Here is a 17729-nt window from a genome sequence, read left to right on the forward strand (position 1 = left end):
CTCTTTAAAAAACTGCCCAATTGTTTCCAAAGTGGTTGTACTGTTTTACATTCCCACGAGCCGTATATGAGAGTTCCAGTTGCCAACACTTGTTCCTTGTCAACAATTGTTATGGTCAATAGTTTTAACTTTAGACATTCTAATATGTGTGTGGTAACATTTTATTGTGATTTTTATTTGTGTTTCTTTAATATTTATAAATTTCAATGTGTTTATTTGCCACATACACATATGTATATTTTTTTGATGAAGTGTCAGTTCTACTCTTGCTCATTTTGTTACTGTGTTGTTTTCTTTTCATTCAGTTTTGAGAGTTCTTTACATATTCTGGGGGAAAAAAATCCTGTATAGGACATGTAATTTTCAAATATTTTCTTTTCTAGACATTTTGACTGATTTAACTTTTTCATTTTTTTCCTGGTGTTACAATTTTTAAAGCACTTAATGTTCACAGCTTTTATCTCTCTTTTTTTAAAATTGATTTTTATTATATATTGAAAAGGCAAAAATATTTAAAAATATATAAAAGTATAAAAAACAATAAGACAACATTTCTCTATACTTATCATCTAAGTAAAGAAATAGAACATCAGTATTACTTCTTCTAATTCCTATATTCTTCGGGTTAGCCATTAACCTAAATTTGTGCTTTATTGATAGTTTTATCATCTATATCTATGTTCCTAGCAAAATATTTGTTTATATGTGCAAAACTTTGATCAAGTTCTGGAAAAAATTTTGTTAGGATTTTGAGTGGCATTTCACTGAATCTAGGAAACAGTATAGAATTGACATCTTTAAAATATTGAGTCTTCTAATTCATGAACATGGTATGTCTCTCTGTTAAGTTAGGCTTTCTATATTGTCTTTCAATAAGAGCTTCTAATTTTCTCCATAAAATTCTTGAAATGTTTTGTTTGAAATATTCACAGGTATTGGGAAGTACCTTTTCTTTTGGCTGTTAGCAGTTTGATAAAGCTATACTTAATTTGATTTTATTTTTGTCTATCCTGCTTGGGGTTCACTAAGTTTCATGAGTATGTGGATTGATGTCTTTCAACAATATTTTCCTTTTTCTGCACGTCTTTTAATTTTTTTATTGTATGCTAGAAATTATATTTAAAAGAACTGTAGGGACTAGAATAATAATTATTTTCACTCAGGGAGATCATATCCTTTCCTGTTAGCCAGCTGGTACTGGTTGTTAACATACCCCTGCAAACCAAGACAACAAAATGTTCTTACTTGTAGTCTGTCAGATAGGTATAAAGGAAAATTTTGAAATTTCAAAGTAATAATTTATTAGATGATAATGAGGTTACAGAGATTAATAATATAACTAAATATAGCTAGTAAGAGCTAGTGAGTTGCGTACTGAGAACAACCTGAGTTAATCTCTGAAAGTGAACACATTTATGCTTTAAGCCTTCTACCTTAAAAAGTTCTAGAGACATAAGCATGCCTTTCATTAGCTGCCAGAACAATGATATCATGTCATGTAGATTCCAGAAAATTTTACTGCACACTTGTTAGAGAGTGAGATTGAAACAGGTGAGTAATGTTTCATTACTATTATTATTATTATTATTATTAGTAGTAGTAGTAGTAGTAGTATTATCACCATCATCATTATTATTATTAAAATAGTTTGACTTCATGGACCACCTGAAAGGGGACCTCCAGAGAACTGCTGGGGCAGACTAACAGGTTAACACAGGAATCAGCCAGAGAGGTTTATTGATAGAACTCTGTAATCCACTGGGGTCAGACTCAGAACAGCTTCATCTGCATTTTCACAGCGTTCAGCTTCAAAGAACTCAAAATAGCCTTTCTCTTGGCTGGAACCTGGGCTTCACACAGCATGGTTTATTATTTGTGCAGAAAACATAGATATTTTCCTTCTTGAAGCACCTGTGGCGGCATCTGCCATTGAGATTCCAGCATTTTTGGCTACCGCCTGACAAAACAGAAAGAGGAATAGACAGTGTCAGTCTTAAGAAGAGGTAGGTTCTGGATTTGAAAGGTCTGTAAAAGGATTAAAACAGATGTGATAGAGGGTCCTCAGTTTCCCTTGCTTTCAACCCTGGCCTCCTTTGTCTTTTTTCCCCCTCCCTTTTAAAAAATTGTGGTAAAATACAAATAATGTAAAATTCACCAGTTTAAGCATTTTAAAATGTACAATTCAGGGGCATTAAGTACATTCACAACGTCATACAACCGTCGCCACCAAACTAGTTCCAGAACTTTAAAAATCGTCCCAAACAGAAACCCTGCACCCATTAAGTATTCTCAATTTCCCTCCCCCAGCCCTGGGCAACCACCAGTTTGCCCTCCTCTCTATAGATTTGCTTATTCTAGATACTTTGTGTCAATGGAATCACATATTAAAATGTGTTGCCGTCTGTGTCTGGCTTCTTTCACTCAGTGTAATGTTTTTAAGGTTCATCTATATTTTGTTACTTTTTAAAATTTGGGTTTTTTTTTTATTGCTAACATTCCACCACTGTCTTCCTAATTTTATTTTTATTTTGTTTTTTATTTTGTTTTGTTTTTGCCAAGGACTCTCATCAAGAAGGTGGCTATACTTAGCTTTTTTTTTTTTTTTGAATTGTGGTAAAATATACATAACATAAAATTTACCATCTTAACCATTTTTAAGTGTATAGTTTAGTGATATTAAATATATTCCCATAATTTTGCATCCACCACCATCATCCTTCCCCATAACTCTTTTCATCTTATAAAACTGAAACTCTCTACCCATTAAACAATAATTTCCCGTTCTCACTTCCCCCCAGCCCCAGGCACAAGCCATCCATGTTATTTTTAATACCTTTCCTGTCCCAGAATCTTGACGAATGGACAAACTATAAGGCTTGCAAATATAACTTTCAAAAGAACTGTTCTGACAGTTTTGAGGGTGGGATTGCACCCATGGATTCAGTCAATAGGTGCAAAAGTCTGGAACAGTTCCCAACTATTCCAAACACAATTTTTGCAGTTGTTAAAAATGAAATCTGGCAGCCGGATGGATCAATTGGTTAGAGCAAGAGCTCTTAACAACAGGTTTGCCAGTTCGATTCGCACATGGGCCAGTGAGCTGCTCCCCCACAACTAGATTGAAGGACAACGACTTGACTTGGAGCTGATGCGTCCTGGGAAAAACACACTGTTACCCAATTAAAAAAAAAAAAGAAGCCTGCTACTTGAGTCAAACAAGGACATATACCCCTGCCTTCTCTTTTTTCTATAACACCTCCAAGGCTGCTCTGACTCGTGGGTTCAGGTGCTCCCTGATGTCCATCAGCTGAATGAAGCCTGTAACCAGGTCTATTTGTGTCAGTTAAACTATTTTCTTTAGACGGTTGGGTGTCATGACTACTCTCTATTTCATCAATTTGTAATTTACTCTGTATTGGTTCCTTCTTTCTGCTGAAGGTGTAGACCAGGTTTATTTTGTGACTGGGAATAAGTTTTCTTTCAGAGACTGATATGGGGGAATATTTGTGCTTCAATGGAAAACTATGCATTGTCTGGAGTGGTGCTTCCCAAGGCAGAGGGGAGGTGGCGATTTGGCTCCCCAGGGCATGTTTGGCAGTGAAATGTCTGGAGACAGTTTTAGTTGTCACAGCTGGTAGGGGGTGCGACTGGCAGTTAGTGGGTGGAGGCCAAGGAAAATCTCTGCTAAATCTCCTACAATGCACAGGACGGCTACAGCAAGGAGTTATTTAGCCCAAAATGTCCATAATTGCCAATAACATCATAGTCCCTGGTCTAGATAGATCATAACCTTCAGAGTTACCTTATTTTGATTATGTGGGAGTCGTTTTATAACTCTATGAGCTGTTGATAAATGATGGTGATGCAAAGTCATTATTTTCTGTATCTGTACAAATATATTCTGTTCCATAGAGGTTTAATGGACTCCCTCCCTTCCCTGCAGCATGCTTTATCGATTTATAAATTCATTTCAACATTCCTTTACTCCACATATACATTTGTGCTTAGACCCACTTATAAAATCTGCCTTGCTCTCTCATTATGAGTTAAATGAAACATTCAACACATGTTCATTTTTAGATAGGTACCAAGAGCCTGAAGTTACTTTTTAAAAGAAAATGATGTTTTATAACTTCTTTGGAACCGTGAGCAAACTGCAATCATAAATACTAGATTCTGAAAAAATATATCGAGAGAAATCCAGGTGTTTACTACAATCCGATGTATTAGGGAGACACCTGGTGTTTCTGGACTGTCTGAAATGGAGCTTGGTGAAAAATCTGACCCATCACAGCAAAGAAAACTTAAACACTATTCTAAGACAACGTTTGTGCAGAATTTTTAATTGAATAGTGAGTATAGCTCCGTTATATGCCCCACCAGCCAGTTTAATAGCCCTGCAAAAACAGTGAAGGTGGAACATGAAAGGAAAGCACCACCTCAGGGACTCTTTATACAACTCCCTAAACCCCAAGGATTTGAATCTGTGTTTATTATACTCTTGTCTGTCTTTTCTATGAATGACGAGATGCTTTTCCTTGCCAGAAGACAACAGCACTTCCTGTGGCTAAAAACATGATTGAAGTTTGTCATTCTTAATTCTAGAAAAGGCCAGACTAAAGTGACAGAACATAGATTAGTAGTTACTGGTGGCTGGGAGGCAGGGGAGGTGACTGATTGCGAAGGGGCCTGAGAGATCTTTTAGGGGTAATGGAAATGTATTAAACTATGATTGTTGTGGTGGTTACACGAATGTATACCTTTGTTGAAACTCACAATGTATGCTTAAAATGTGGACATTTTATTTTATGTAAATTGTAACTCAGTAAAACTGACCAAAAAAGAAATAAGAAAAAATTCAATAACAAGTGACAAATATTAAAGATAGACAAAGGAGATTCAACATAGAGACAAGATGAGACCTTGAGAAAGAAAGCCAAAGCAAGACATCAGAAAAAAGACGCAAACTATAATTCAAAAAATACTCTTCAAGTAAAAGATAACTTGGAAATGCCAAAGGAATGCACAGTGTATTTGAGAGAGTTGGTGTGGAAGAAGGAAAATACAGAAGTAATATGGAATATTTTAAGTACAAATCCTGTAGTCCTCACTTTGAATAGAAAATATCAATTTGAATTCATGATTTTATACACATTTAAATGTGTTGATTTTCCCACGTAGCTCTGTCTACTGAAAAGATGAAGAAAGAAGGATGAATTTAGTAGCACTGACTATCTCTACTACTAGATCATAATTCTGAAATACCATTTTTGTACTAAAATAGACAAAAAATCAGAACTTCTTGAAGAAATGGCAAATTCTGGATCTGCACAGGAATTGTACAAGATGAGCCTAGAATAGCTTCTCATGGCAGATAACCAGTTGTGAACCACTGAAACTGCTTTTGTTATTTAACAAAAGGACAAAGTGCTGAGAAACCTTGTTTTCTCAAATCACCTGTGAGAAACTTTGTATTTGAAATCATATCGGCAAGCCTGGAATGTTACACTCTTCCCTGAGGAAGGGAGTCTTTCACTGCAGAAAAGCAGCCTTCATTTCAGAGCCGAGGGCAGAGTGTCTGAGAAAGGGTTTGGGGAAACAAAATCCCACATCTCTCTTAGTTTTGTACTTTCCATGGGAACGGAACCCTGAGTCCATCTCTCAGCCTGGGCCTGATGTTTACCTCTTCACACACGGATCTGTAGCCCTCCCTTGCCTTGAAGTCTATCAAACACTGATTCATTTACATTTTTACCTACACTCCGCCCTTCCTTTTAATCTATAGTCACCCTAGAGATGCCCCACACTTCTTCTGGTGTGTATTTTCCTTTGCGGTAGCACGTTACTATAGCATATATAACTGTGTCAGACTGCTGGTGCATCCATTGCAGTATTTATAAGATGGACTTTATCACAGGGAAACTATCAAAGACTAGAAGGGATATGTCAAGTAAGGCTCAGGAGCCATGTTAAAAGGCTCCCATAAGCCAAGGATGGGACAATGGGAGTCTCGGTGAGTAAACATTGTAGTGAATGAACATTCATCAAATATATTTAAATCTCGGAGCTTATGATGATATTAAAAACGATTTTGTCACATTTGGAGGATGATAGATAGGAAAACAAATCATTACCTTGCAGATTTATACATAAAGAAAAATCACCAAGCATTGATTCTGTCTTTCGTATATGAACTGTACTGCTGAATTACCAAATAGTAGACGATGAGGCGTGCCTTTGTTACATTAGTATTCCAGCTAACTAGTGAAAATCACATAATAGAATATCACCATTTTGCAATGCCCAAAGAAGTAATGCATCTAGGCATTGAGCATCAATGATTGTAATTGTCACTAAAACAGAGGCAACCAAGCTATTACGTGTCTCCTGATGAAAGAACATTATCACCACAAAAAGTTTTGCCAAAATGGGTAGAACTTCAGCCTGATCAAACCTCTGGATCCAGGTACTAATTTGCAGGTAATACAGAGGTCAGTGGAACATGCTGAGCTTCACCTTGAGTATGCAATCAGCAAAATCCATTCTGCGAGACTGAGCTGTTCCCTCTACATTTGTCTCACGTCCTGAGTGGCAATAAAATAACTTGGTGATCAATCAAGTCACTAAGGAAATGATGGAAAAGGAGGAACCCAAGAAGAAATTCTGTATGGCTTTTCAAGAAGTCAGACCTTATCAACAAAAAGGTTATTAAGCAGATAAGAGATTAGCTATACTTGCTGTCACAAAAAATGTTGAATTAGGAAGTTTAGTGAAAACCTGGTCATTCACTCTGAATGTGGGTAAGTTCAGACCATGGTTGAATTTGAGAGGCATCTGAAGCCATGCCACATCCAAATATGACCTCTTGACTTCTATTTTTAGATATGGTAACTAAGCCTCTCCCCTCATCCCTCACTGACTCCTCAGACATCACCCTCTCTCAACTCCACCCATTCTTGAGGTGAGACTTCTTATTAGCACATAGTATTACGATGCACACAGGAGAGATTAATTTGTAATCTCTCATTAATTTATCAGTTTAATTAGTTGGTCAACTATGTTATGGTTCAATCTCCATCTGTCAATTGGGGGATAATAATGGATTCTTACCTCATAGAATTGTTTGCAAATTAATAAAATAATTCATGTAAGGAAAAAATAATCTGTACTGTGGGAAACTACAGGTCAAATGATCTAACAGATAAATTATAAAGATAAGAAAGGGATAAAGATGTAACCAGTAATTGAAAAAACAAAAGGATACCTAATGACATCAGATTTTAAAAGTGGGCATGACAGAAACTGGGTGTGTAGGGGATGTATCCTTAGCAATGAAACTATGAAGAAATGCAAATGATTCATTGCTATAAATGTCAGGATAGTGCTTAATTTGAGGGAGGGAGACAGCTGTGATGGGGGATAGGTGGAGGGATTTTTGGGGTGACTGTTAATATTCTGTTTATTGACCTGGACGGTGGTTACAAGGGTGTGTACTTTATTACAATTCATTAGGGTGCACATTTGTCTAATGTGGTTTGCAGAATATGTAAGTCTGTGTTTTGTTTTGAAAAAAGATAAGAAAACACCATATACCAGTAAAACCTCAACTTTTTAATTTTTTTATTCCTGAATCTCGCCTGTGGCAAAAATCTCAATTATTAGTTAAATAGTGTCAAGATGAACTGTTGGTGAAAGTGAGAGAAAAGATGGCCTCATACACTATGTTTTGGCTTTGTGGAGGCTATTTAGCAATAACTCGCACATTTTAAAATTGTGCACAGTCTTTACCTAGCAATTTCCTTTCTAGATGTCTATCCTGGGGAAATACATGTATAGGCCGAGAAGCCTATACACTGGAGATACAACTATAAACAAGTTACATGTATAAACCAAGAAGCCTATACACTGGAGATACAACTATAAACAAGTTAGAGATAGACCTGCCCTCAGAGAACTTCCAGTCTAGTAAGAGGAAAAATAGCCATTAAAGAAATAGCTACCCAGATATTTGATTGACTAGAGTTGTAATAAAAGCTATAAAGAAAGAACTCTGGGCACTATGAGGAAGTATAATGGAAAAGTAGGTGACATGTCCCACTAAACCTAATATCTGCTGGGAGTTCTTGGGCTTTATATAGGTATATGTTCTGAATTTCTACAATTAACCTAACTTTAATTTTTTGAAAATATTAAAGCAATATATATTCCATTCCTCTTTAATCATGAGATCCTTTGGTTGCCAAAAAGCAGAATTGGGAAGTTTCTGGGTTTTAGGGGGAACCACAAACAACAGAATGACAAAGTCATTGCTCAGCTTAAATAAGATGAACAGTTTGGTTCATAGCAAGACAATGATTTTAAGAGCCAAAATTTATCAAAAACAGTCAGGACTTCCACTTTCAAAGAGCTTCTTTACATATTATTAGACAAGTTTGGTGGATTCAGATAATACCACCTCACCATAAGCCATAGGAGATAAAGGCTGAGGGTCTGGCTAAAGAAACTTCCATTCAGTCTCTGATGGTTACTACCATCACACCCAACAGAAAGTACATAGAAGGGAAATGCTCTCCCTAGGGGAAAATGGATGCTTAAATCCACTTCTTGCAGCAGCAGCAACAGCAGCAGGCCTGAGAGCTCCCCTGGAGCCCATACCTCACCTCTACCAGCCAGGCTGATGGTAGACCAAGCAGCAAACTAGGGACCAAGGCCTTCACGCCTTCCCCACTAGTGGCCTGCTGGTCAACCTGAACACCTAGGACGTAGAGATAACTTATGTGAGAAAAGCAGGGACTAGAGAGTCTCTTGTTACAAACACCCATATTGGTCTGGACAAACTGCCAGAGCAGGGGGCATCGACCCCTTGCCTCTTAGAGCATAGCCCAGGGAAATTACTAACCGACTGGACACAGCACATCATGGTGCCACCTGGAGGGGGATTAGAAATGGCTGAGGAAAGTGGTGGAGCATCCTTCTCTGCTCTCCTGTGTCTCTGGTGGAGGTAGGAAAACCAGTGAGGGGCTGAGAGCCTGAGGGACCTGCCAAGAGTAGACCCCTATGCAGAAGGCAGTTGGAGGGTGCATGAGTAGCTGAAACCCAGGGACTAGATGGAAGATTTGGCTGGGATGAAGGGCTGAGTCAGTGGGGCTCTCGACAGGACCAAGATTTATCAGTCATGGGATCCAGTAGCAACTGCCAGCAGGATACTCATTGACTGCACACAGTGAGGGACATTTGTCACGCGGGGCAGCCTGCGGGTCTCAGCTCCCGCTCCCCACATAAGAACGCAGGATATGGTGAGGCCAAAAAGGAACACCCACGGAGCCATAGGTAGGGGAGTCATACCACTATAGTCTCACTGGAGGCTGGGTTCACACGACGTGCGACCTGCTGTCCGCTTTTCTGCCAACTGACCGACGACTCTCCTTGACTCCACTCCCCAAAGCAGCCACAGCAGTTATATTAGTGGCCAACGGCTCAATGGCCACAGCTGACAGCCAACTAGCCACAGCTGATGGCCATCTACTACCCGAGCCAGCACCCTTCCACGTGAGGCCGAGAATCTGGAAACCACTCTCTGGGGCTCCGTCCCCACAACATTGTTCCAGAAATCAATGAAAGTCCAGCACAGGGCCCCTACCCCGATTCCTTATGCTCCTGCCCCAGGGCCTTTGCACTTGATGTTCTCTCCAGCTTAAATGTTCCACCCTATACATCCACATGGCTCACCACTGATCCTCCCTCAGGTCTCTGTGAGCCATTCCGTGAGCACAGCTTTAAAGTGGCAACCCCCACCCCACCTCTGGTAGTTGCTATTTCCCTTTCCTGCCGATTCTGCTGATTATACTCATCATGTGACATTCCATATGTTTCACTTATTTAAAAAAATTTTTTTCTGCCTGCCTCCATAGAATGCAAGCTCCAAAAGGACAGAGATTTTGCTTATCTTGTTTTGTTCTGATTTGCTCGCGGCTCTACCTCCTGCACCTATCACAGCGCCTGGAATACCAAATCCATTCAACCAGGTTTACTGAATGAACCCATGAAGGAAATCAGAACATATCAAGTTACTTTCTCCTAAACCCAGATGCTGTCCTGGGAAGAACAAGGGGAGCAGAAGAAAGGAGAAATGCTGAAAAACTGAACATTTATTCAAAAGAGACTGACTTAACTTGGAAACCATTTTAAAGCAGAAAAGAGGAGTATGTGACTGCTGAGTTTAGGCACAGCCCTTATGGCACTCTCCTGCCCCTCCCCCAACTGTCCCAGCAGCACGGTGGAAGTTCAGATGAGTTATAGAAGATAAAGAAGTTACATTTCTTTTGCACACCAAAATGTCAGTGTGTTCAATGTTATTCCCTCAACCCAATACTACTATACACACACTATTGTAACAGTTTGAGAAATGAGGACATTGAAACTCTGAGCAGCTGAGCTGCTTTGCTGGAGGTCACAGAGTTAGAAAGCAGTGGGGGCAGTTTCGAACCCAGGCTCTGGGGCTTGCCTCTCTACTCCAGGTGAACGTTTCAGGCATTTGCCACAGGCAGATACAAGGGCTGAGGTTAGCTTGTTTGAGGAAATTCACACATTCCGACCCTGTGGAAAGGTTAGATGAAAGCCTTGGGGTGGACAGAAGCTTCTGGCAGTTGAGCAGGAGGGGTCAGGTAGCTCATGCTAGAGTTGGCGGAAAGGGCAAATCTCACCATGGTGCCTCTCTGTTTAAGCCTTCCCATGGCTACCTCACCGGGCACTCAAGGCCCATCAAGACCTGGACCTTGAATGCTTCCTCAGCTTTACCCCTTGCCATGCCCTAACCCACTTCTCCGTTTTGTGCTGGTATCCCAAAGGCACCATGCTCTATCCCACATCTGGACCTTTGCACAAGCTGATTTCTGCCTGGGACACCCTTCCTACCTTCACCTCTTTTCCTTCCCCTTTTAATTTCTCCACACATTTTGGGACTCGGGGTATCCCAGTAGGAGGACTCTCCTGGCCATGCAAATGTCCTGGCTCCCTTCTATCACAGCTCGTGTCCCTCTGGGTTGTAAATGCTATTTACTGTCTCACCCAGGACCATGTCATTTATCTCTGTGGTCCTGGCTTCAAATGCAGAGTCTGGCACAGGGACATCAGCAGTAAATATGAGCTTTTCTCTCCTGTTCAGATGGTTGTGATCTTTACACAGCCTAGATCATGCTAGGGACTACTTTGCGAAATGGCCACTATTCTCTTTTTGCTTCTCCTTCTGAACCCTTCCATTCTTTCTCACAACGCTAGGCTAGTTGCACATGCTTCCTTGGAGAGCAGGGATGGGGTGACCAACCGGAAGCACTGGATGTGTAGTTGGTACCTGAGATCTAAGGCTGCCAGTGAGGGAGCCTCTTCCATGAGGCTCTGAAAGGTGACTTGAGCCCTGGCAGTCCCTCTTCCCTGCCCTTGGGATTCCCTGATCAGGCCTCAGTCCCCACACCCTGGCCCTCCCCTGAAGAGGTCCAGGTTACCTGGAGTGAACTGGGACAAGAGCAGCAGTGCAGCCAAAGTCAGCACAAGGAGCTTCATGGCTGGAAGCGGCCCAAGGTGAAGAAGCTGTGATGGCAAAGCTAATCGTGGAGAGCTCTGGCCTCTCTAGCTGGCTCTCCTTTTGACCAACTGGAACAGCTGTCATCCACACGTGACCGCAGCTGCCTGCGGGTACCACCCTCGCCCTCCCCTCCCCGCCCCCCAACCCATGGTGTGCAGCCACACACTCTCAGCTGGCACGCCTCCTTTCGTTGTTTAGATCAGCGGGGAGAGGGAGGTTAGGCAACAAAGTCCAACATCCAAGACTGTACACGTTCTTCCCCTCAGCTCTAAACGGCCTGAACCAAGGGACCACAAGGGGGCGCCACGCACACGGAATCCAGAAGTTGGGGAAGATTTCAAAGCGGTGACAGCCGTGTTTTTAAGAATAAATACCACACCACCAGGCAAATGAACCAAACTGGTGTTCCAGGCAGAGGAAAGTCTGCACAAAGGCTTATGTTGGTGTTGAAAATAAGAAACACGACGTAACTGGTGCCAAAACTGGGAGGAAAATGGTAGTGACAGATGAAGCTCCCTGCACCAGCCTGGTTGTGGCCTCTTAGAGGTACCCTAATTTGATTCCATATAGGGAAGGGAATTGTCAAATGTAATTTTATCCTAGCTAGGGCTGTCTGAGCACCCATCAGACTGTGCTACAAAAACATCACAAAATGCACGTATTCAAACTCATTGAATTGAGAATGATGAGCCATGACCACTTACCTCTCTGACTGTCACGTGAGAGGAAAATATATTTTCCTCATATCCAAGACATTGTGTTTTGATGTTTCTTTTTTACAGCAACTTGACCCATACCCTACTAGATTTTCATAACATTAAGTGATGCAGGGAGCAGGAAAAAAGCTAATGTGGAGGGTCTAATTTGAGACCTCTCCGCATAAATCTTGGACCCCAAATAGCTTTTACATCAGTGTGAAGGTGAATTAGAAATAATGGTGCACTCATTACTGAGGGAATCACAGAGAAAATGGCCCGTCTTGACTCTTAGCACTGGATGGAGGTAGGGGGAGGACTTGTAATTAAACCCTCATATGGGATTGCAGACAAAATTCACACTACGTAGGTGATACTCAGATTCTCAATTAAGAACTTACCTGGTTAGAAGAAAACACAGAAATTTTGAAAGAACCCTCTTCAACTCAGGCTATAAAGAATTTCCAAAGATAAAATTCCAAGATGATCTCATTGTCAAAAATCACAAAACATAACAAAAGAAAGCAACATGAGTAAAAGTCAGCAGTAATGTTACTGAGAGGCTGAAACCCACAAAGATTTCAGATACCATGATATAAAATAAATATAGGTAATATCCTGAGAGAAATAAATCCAGGGAACTGAAATATAAGTACAGATCATGAGACTATAAGAATGACCAAATGATTGAAAAATAAACTAAAGGTAAAAAATATGATTGAAATAGAAAACTCAGTAGAGACTACCATTTTTCTTTTAATATGGCTGTCTACATTATTTGGATCAAACCCCTTGCAAAATAACTAAAAGACTACAATTAAAATACAGTATAAAATATTTTAAAAATATTCCTAAGGCATCTAAGAGTTGACAAGATAGGAAAGAATTAAAAAACCAACACTGAAGGGAAAATGGGAACCCAGCAAGATGTGTAGGGCTTTGAAGCGGCTTTTGCCCTGAGGGCATCTGCAAACTTGTGTTTTGATGGTCTTGAGGTGAGAGGAAGAGAGTTCCAAGGCCAGGGCCTACTCAGGGTAAAGTTCAACAAGAGAGTACATTCTCACCTTAAGCTGGGACTGCAAGGGTGTATACATTGAGAGCAATGGTGAGCCATTACCCTGTTTGAGAAAAGCATCTGAGAAGCTGGTTTGGGAGAGGGTTTTTTGAATACGCTTGAATACGCTAACCATCATTTGACTTCCCCAGGCTGCTGATTGACATTAGAGCCTGAATTTCCCAGCCCCGCCTTCAGCCCTGCTCGCTTCAAACTGGCCAGCCCCCACTAGCCAGATTGGCACATTGCTAGTTTCTTAGGCAGGGATTTTGTACAACTGGTTTTGTATACTGACAAGACATGTTTGAAAGTCAACAACCAAAGGCCTCAGGTCCTGTTTTCCTGGTTGTGACACCTAAAAAAGTAAAGTTTATACTACCCCCTGGATTCTCAATTCAATATACTCTGCAATGGCTAAGAAAAAGTAAAATAAAGTGAAAAGTATCCCCCCCTAAAAAAGATTGAGCCATTAGTAAACCTCCTTTCTCTACTCAGATGTTTTTATTGTTGTTAAGCAAAGCAAGAGAGAAGTCATTCAGATACTGTAACTACTAGCTAATCTTCAAGTGTTTTTGTAGCTCAAATATAGTACCACCTGAATTGTGACACAAAACAAAAAATTCCAAGCCTTCAAGTTATGAATTTATTTGAAAATGTTTCCAAATGGGTAGTGTTCCAGGCATTTGGCAGAAGTAAATGCAAATGCTCTATGAAGGAAGCCAACATTATCTAGACCCCCAAGAAACCACAAATAAATTCAAGGACAATTAATAATATATATTAAAAAAACTATGAAGCACACAGAGAAACAAGACACCATCAACAAAAACAGTAAGAAAAATACCTACAAAACAGCAGTTATTAGAATTATCAATTTTGTGTGTGTGTGTGTATGATGTTTCAAATAATATTTAATCAAGCTTTCCAAAAGTAGAGGAGAGACAATGGTTTCAAGGTTAGTTTGGAGAGTTAATAGCTGAGAATTTTCTAGAATTGATGAAGTACATAAATTCTTGGATTCGAAAAGCTCAATGAATCTAAGAATAAATAAAAAGAAACCAACCTTAGAAACATCATACTGAAATTATAGAATGCATGCATGAGTGCACACACACACACAAAATATCTTAAAAGCAGCCAGAGGGAAAAGACAGATAACCCCCAGGAAACAACAGTTGTGTTGATAGTTGACTTTTTAAACAATAACAATGGAACACGGAAGAGAGTAGAATGATATTTTCAGTGTGCTAAGAAAAAATACCTGTCCATCTAAAGCTATGTAAGCAGAAAAACTATAAGAATTGGAGTGAAATAAGGACATTTCTCAGCAAACAAGAGTTGATCAAGACCACTACCAATATATGTTTACTAAAAGAAACATTAAAGGATGTACTTTAGGCAGACGAAAAATAAACCCACATGAAAGGTCTTAGGCACAAGAAGAAATAGTTAGCAAATAAAGTAATATATATATAAGAGTAAACCTAAAGAATATGGAAGCAATCTATGTGTCCATCAATAAATGAACAGATAAAGAAGAAATGGTACATATATATAATGTAGTATTAGTCAGTCATAAAAAAGAATGAAACCTTGCCATTTGCAACAACATGGATGGACCTAAAGTATTATGGAAAGTGAAATAAGTCAGACAGAGAAGGACAAATACTGTATGATTTCACTGAAACAGACTCACAGGGAACAAACTGATAGCTGCCAGAAGAGAAGGGGGTGGGAGGAAAGATGAAAAAGGTGCAATCTTAGACACAATGTTGGCAAAGAAAAACAGAAATATGTAAAAATGTTAACTTTGTGACTAAACTGAGTTTAATTCAGGAATACAGTTTTGATTTAAAATTAGAAAATCTGTTAATATAATTTGCCATGTTAATAGTTTCTGGTTAAAAAATCAAAAACAAAAATTAATAGCACTTTTAAGCATCAGAAGTAAAAATCAAATATAAATTTAAAAAACACACTCTTGAGCTTTTGGGTAAAACTGGTGGGTTAAATACACATACCTTTAGTCAGTCACATCTCAAATCCCACTTAAACTACAGCAACTACAGATATATATATTTTTAAATTCATAAACGAATAAATAAGAGAAGAATGAGATGGAGAACACAATAACAATTTGGAAACTAGAAAGCAGATAAATGGGTTGGAAATACATTAGCAGACTAAAGAAAACTGAATTAAAGCTGGCAGTGGGGAAAACCAAGAACCTACCCAATTTAAATCACAGACTAAATAAGCGCTCAGAATCTGGTGGCACCATGTACATCTAGAAATAAGGATAAAGATGGAAGAGTTAAAATAAGGAGGTTTGATTGAAAAGATGTTTAAGAACCAAATCCTTAGATACTTTATCTCTTCTCCCTTTTATTCAGATAGCCATCACCTTATACAATACTGCAAAACCCTAATCATGACAAAAAACATAAAGACTTTCTCTAGCAAGGGTGAAACTGGTCTCTGAACCGGGGTATCCCAAGCATCATTGAAAGTAAGTTTAATAAACAGAAAATATGAGGATTAACTGAAGCATGCCTACTGCTCGCTGGGAAACCTTTAGACCTCAGCCTTCATTCCCCCACTTAACCCCCCAAATTCCTAGCAGAGAAGTAGAAAATCCCTAAAGATGGACATATGCATTTCTCACAAAATGTCCCAGTCAAATCACCTTACCGTCAATGTCATAAGAGGCAAGCCCCATCCATATGCTTAGAGCGTCAATCAGCATTTCAGTCCCTCACTTATAAATATTAACAAATAAATATTATCATCCAAAGTCTCTCTCATGAAAAAATAAAACTAAATGGAACAAAGCACTCATGGAGTTTTTAATAAGCTTTGCCGTGGCATGCTCTCAAATATGAGTACATAGTTGAGATCATTAGTAATATGATACTTGGTTAGAGAAAAATATCTCATTTAAAATAGACCAACCAACCAACCAACAACTTACAGGAAATAGATTATGCAGGAAGGAAAACATTAAAATCCTCGGAGAAATGAGAGAAGCTACTAAAATTATGAAACAAGAATAGAATGCTATAAAAAAGAAAAGGAAAAGAAAAACTGTTAGAAATTAAAAATATAATAGCATAAAATAGAAAAGAACGATTAATAGAAAGAAATGTTGGAAGATAAATTTGTTAAAAATTTCTCAGAAACTAGAGGAAAAAAATCCAAAGGAATGGAAAGCAGGAAAGAAAGTATGAAAAGTTAGAGAATCAGTTCAGGGAGCCCACCATCTGAAAAACAAGAATTCCAGAAATAGAGAATAGAAAAATAAAACAAAGGAGAAGAAATTACCAAAGAAATCCTATACAACAGGGCACAAAAATATAAACAGACAATTCATAAAAAATGATTAACAAAGGCTCTTAAACATATGAAAAGATGTTCAATTTCACTCATAATATGAATTTAAAAAGACCATCTGTTGTGGGTTGAATTGTGTCTGCCCCCAAAAGATATGTTCAAATCCTAACCCCAAGTACCTGTGAATCTGACTTATCTGGAAATAAAGTCTTACCATGTAAGAACAGGGTCTTCTATGATTCCTCATTAGTATCCTATAAATCCCATTCCTGAAGCAACCTGGTATGGTGAGACTATTCAAGGATCCTGGGGACAATTCTAAGGCTTTATAATAATCAGAACAAATCTTTGTGCACTGAGTACACAAGTAGCAGGCCCAAAGGGGACTGTGGTTTGCAAGTGCCATATAGCACGTAGGATGTAGGTAACAAGGTAAGAGGCAAAGAGTTGGAGTCTGAGGAGGGCAGCCTTGAGAATCTTTCGGTATAAACTTAATGAGCCTGGCTTGTGTTGTTGGTGAAAACATGGAGTTCTGCTGCATTCCATGTTCTGTGCCTTTTCAGCATCCAGAGAACCATAGTATATACTACATACAGCCCATCTGTTCCAAGCTGCCCAGTGGTGACGTTGAAGCCCAGAGAGGGAAAGTGACTCTCCGAAAGTCACACGGTGTGTGGCACAGCCAGCACAAGGAACTGTTTTTCAACTCTTCCCTCTCTCACGCTCAATGACAAAATCCTTCCCAAAACGGAACATTTTAGGCAGTGAGAATTCTTCTCTTAGAAAGAAAATAATCAGAGAGACACACTCTTCTCAAGGTCTGAATGAGTGTCTTCTTTTCTCTATTCCTCTGCTCCCAAAGTGGAAAATTACATTCAGAGAAGGAGTTTACCTAACTTACATTAAAACCACAATGATGGTGGATTTCTAGACCAGAGAATGTAGGGCTTTGTAGGGCATAGAAAGACCATGTATTTTTTTCAGTGTATGCTGCAGAGTCTTGGAGGATCTTAAATTGACTTATAACAAGGGCTGACATCTATTTAAAAAAAAAAATCCCTTGGGCTGT

At 39.2% G+C, this 17729-nt stretch overlaps 1 protein-coding gene across 2 annotated transcripts in view; it reads right to left on the bottom strand.

The window, feature by feature from the left end:
• Positions 1–1380: 1380 nt before the first annotated feature.
• The window catches only part of DEFB123 (defensin beta 123), a 55105-nt gene continuing 38756 nt past the window's right edge, over positions 1381–17729 (bottom strand). Inside the window, exons 1-2 of one of the 2 annotated variants that reach the window (XM_019748473.2) lie at positions 11502–11638; positions 1381–1957 (exon numbers count right to left, since the gene is read on the bottom strand). In XM_019748473.2, the coding sequence (XP_019604032.2) occupies positions 1818–1957; positions 11502–11559 (198 nt within the window). In that variant the 5' untranslated portion in view covers positions 11560–11638 and the 3' untranslated portion in view covers positions 1381–1817. Of the gene's footprint in view, positions 1958–11501; positions 11639–17729 lie in introns of those variants that run through there. The other variant, XR_012491164.1, reaches the window with a different exon arrangement.

This window comes from Rhinolophus sinicus, linkage group LG13, assembly GCF_036562045.2.
Source record: "Rhinolophus sinicus isolate RSC01 linkage group LG13, ASM3656204v1, whole genome shotgun sequence".
Lineage (NCBI taxonomy): Eukaryota > Metazoa > Chordata > Mammalia > Chiroptera > Rhinolophidae > Rhinolophus > Rhinolophus sinicus.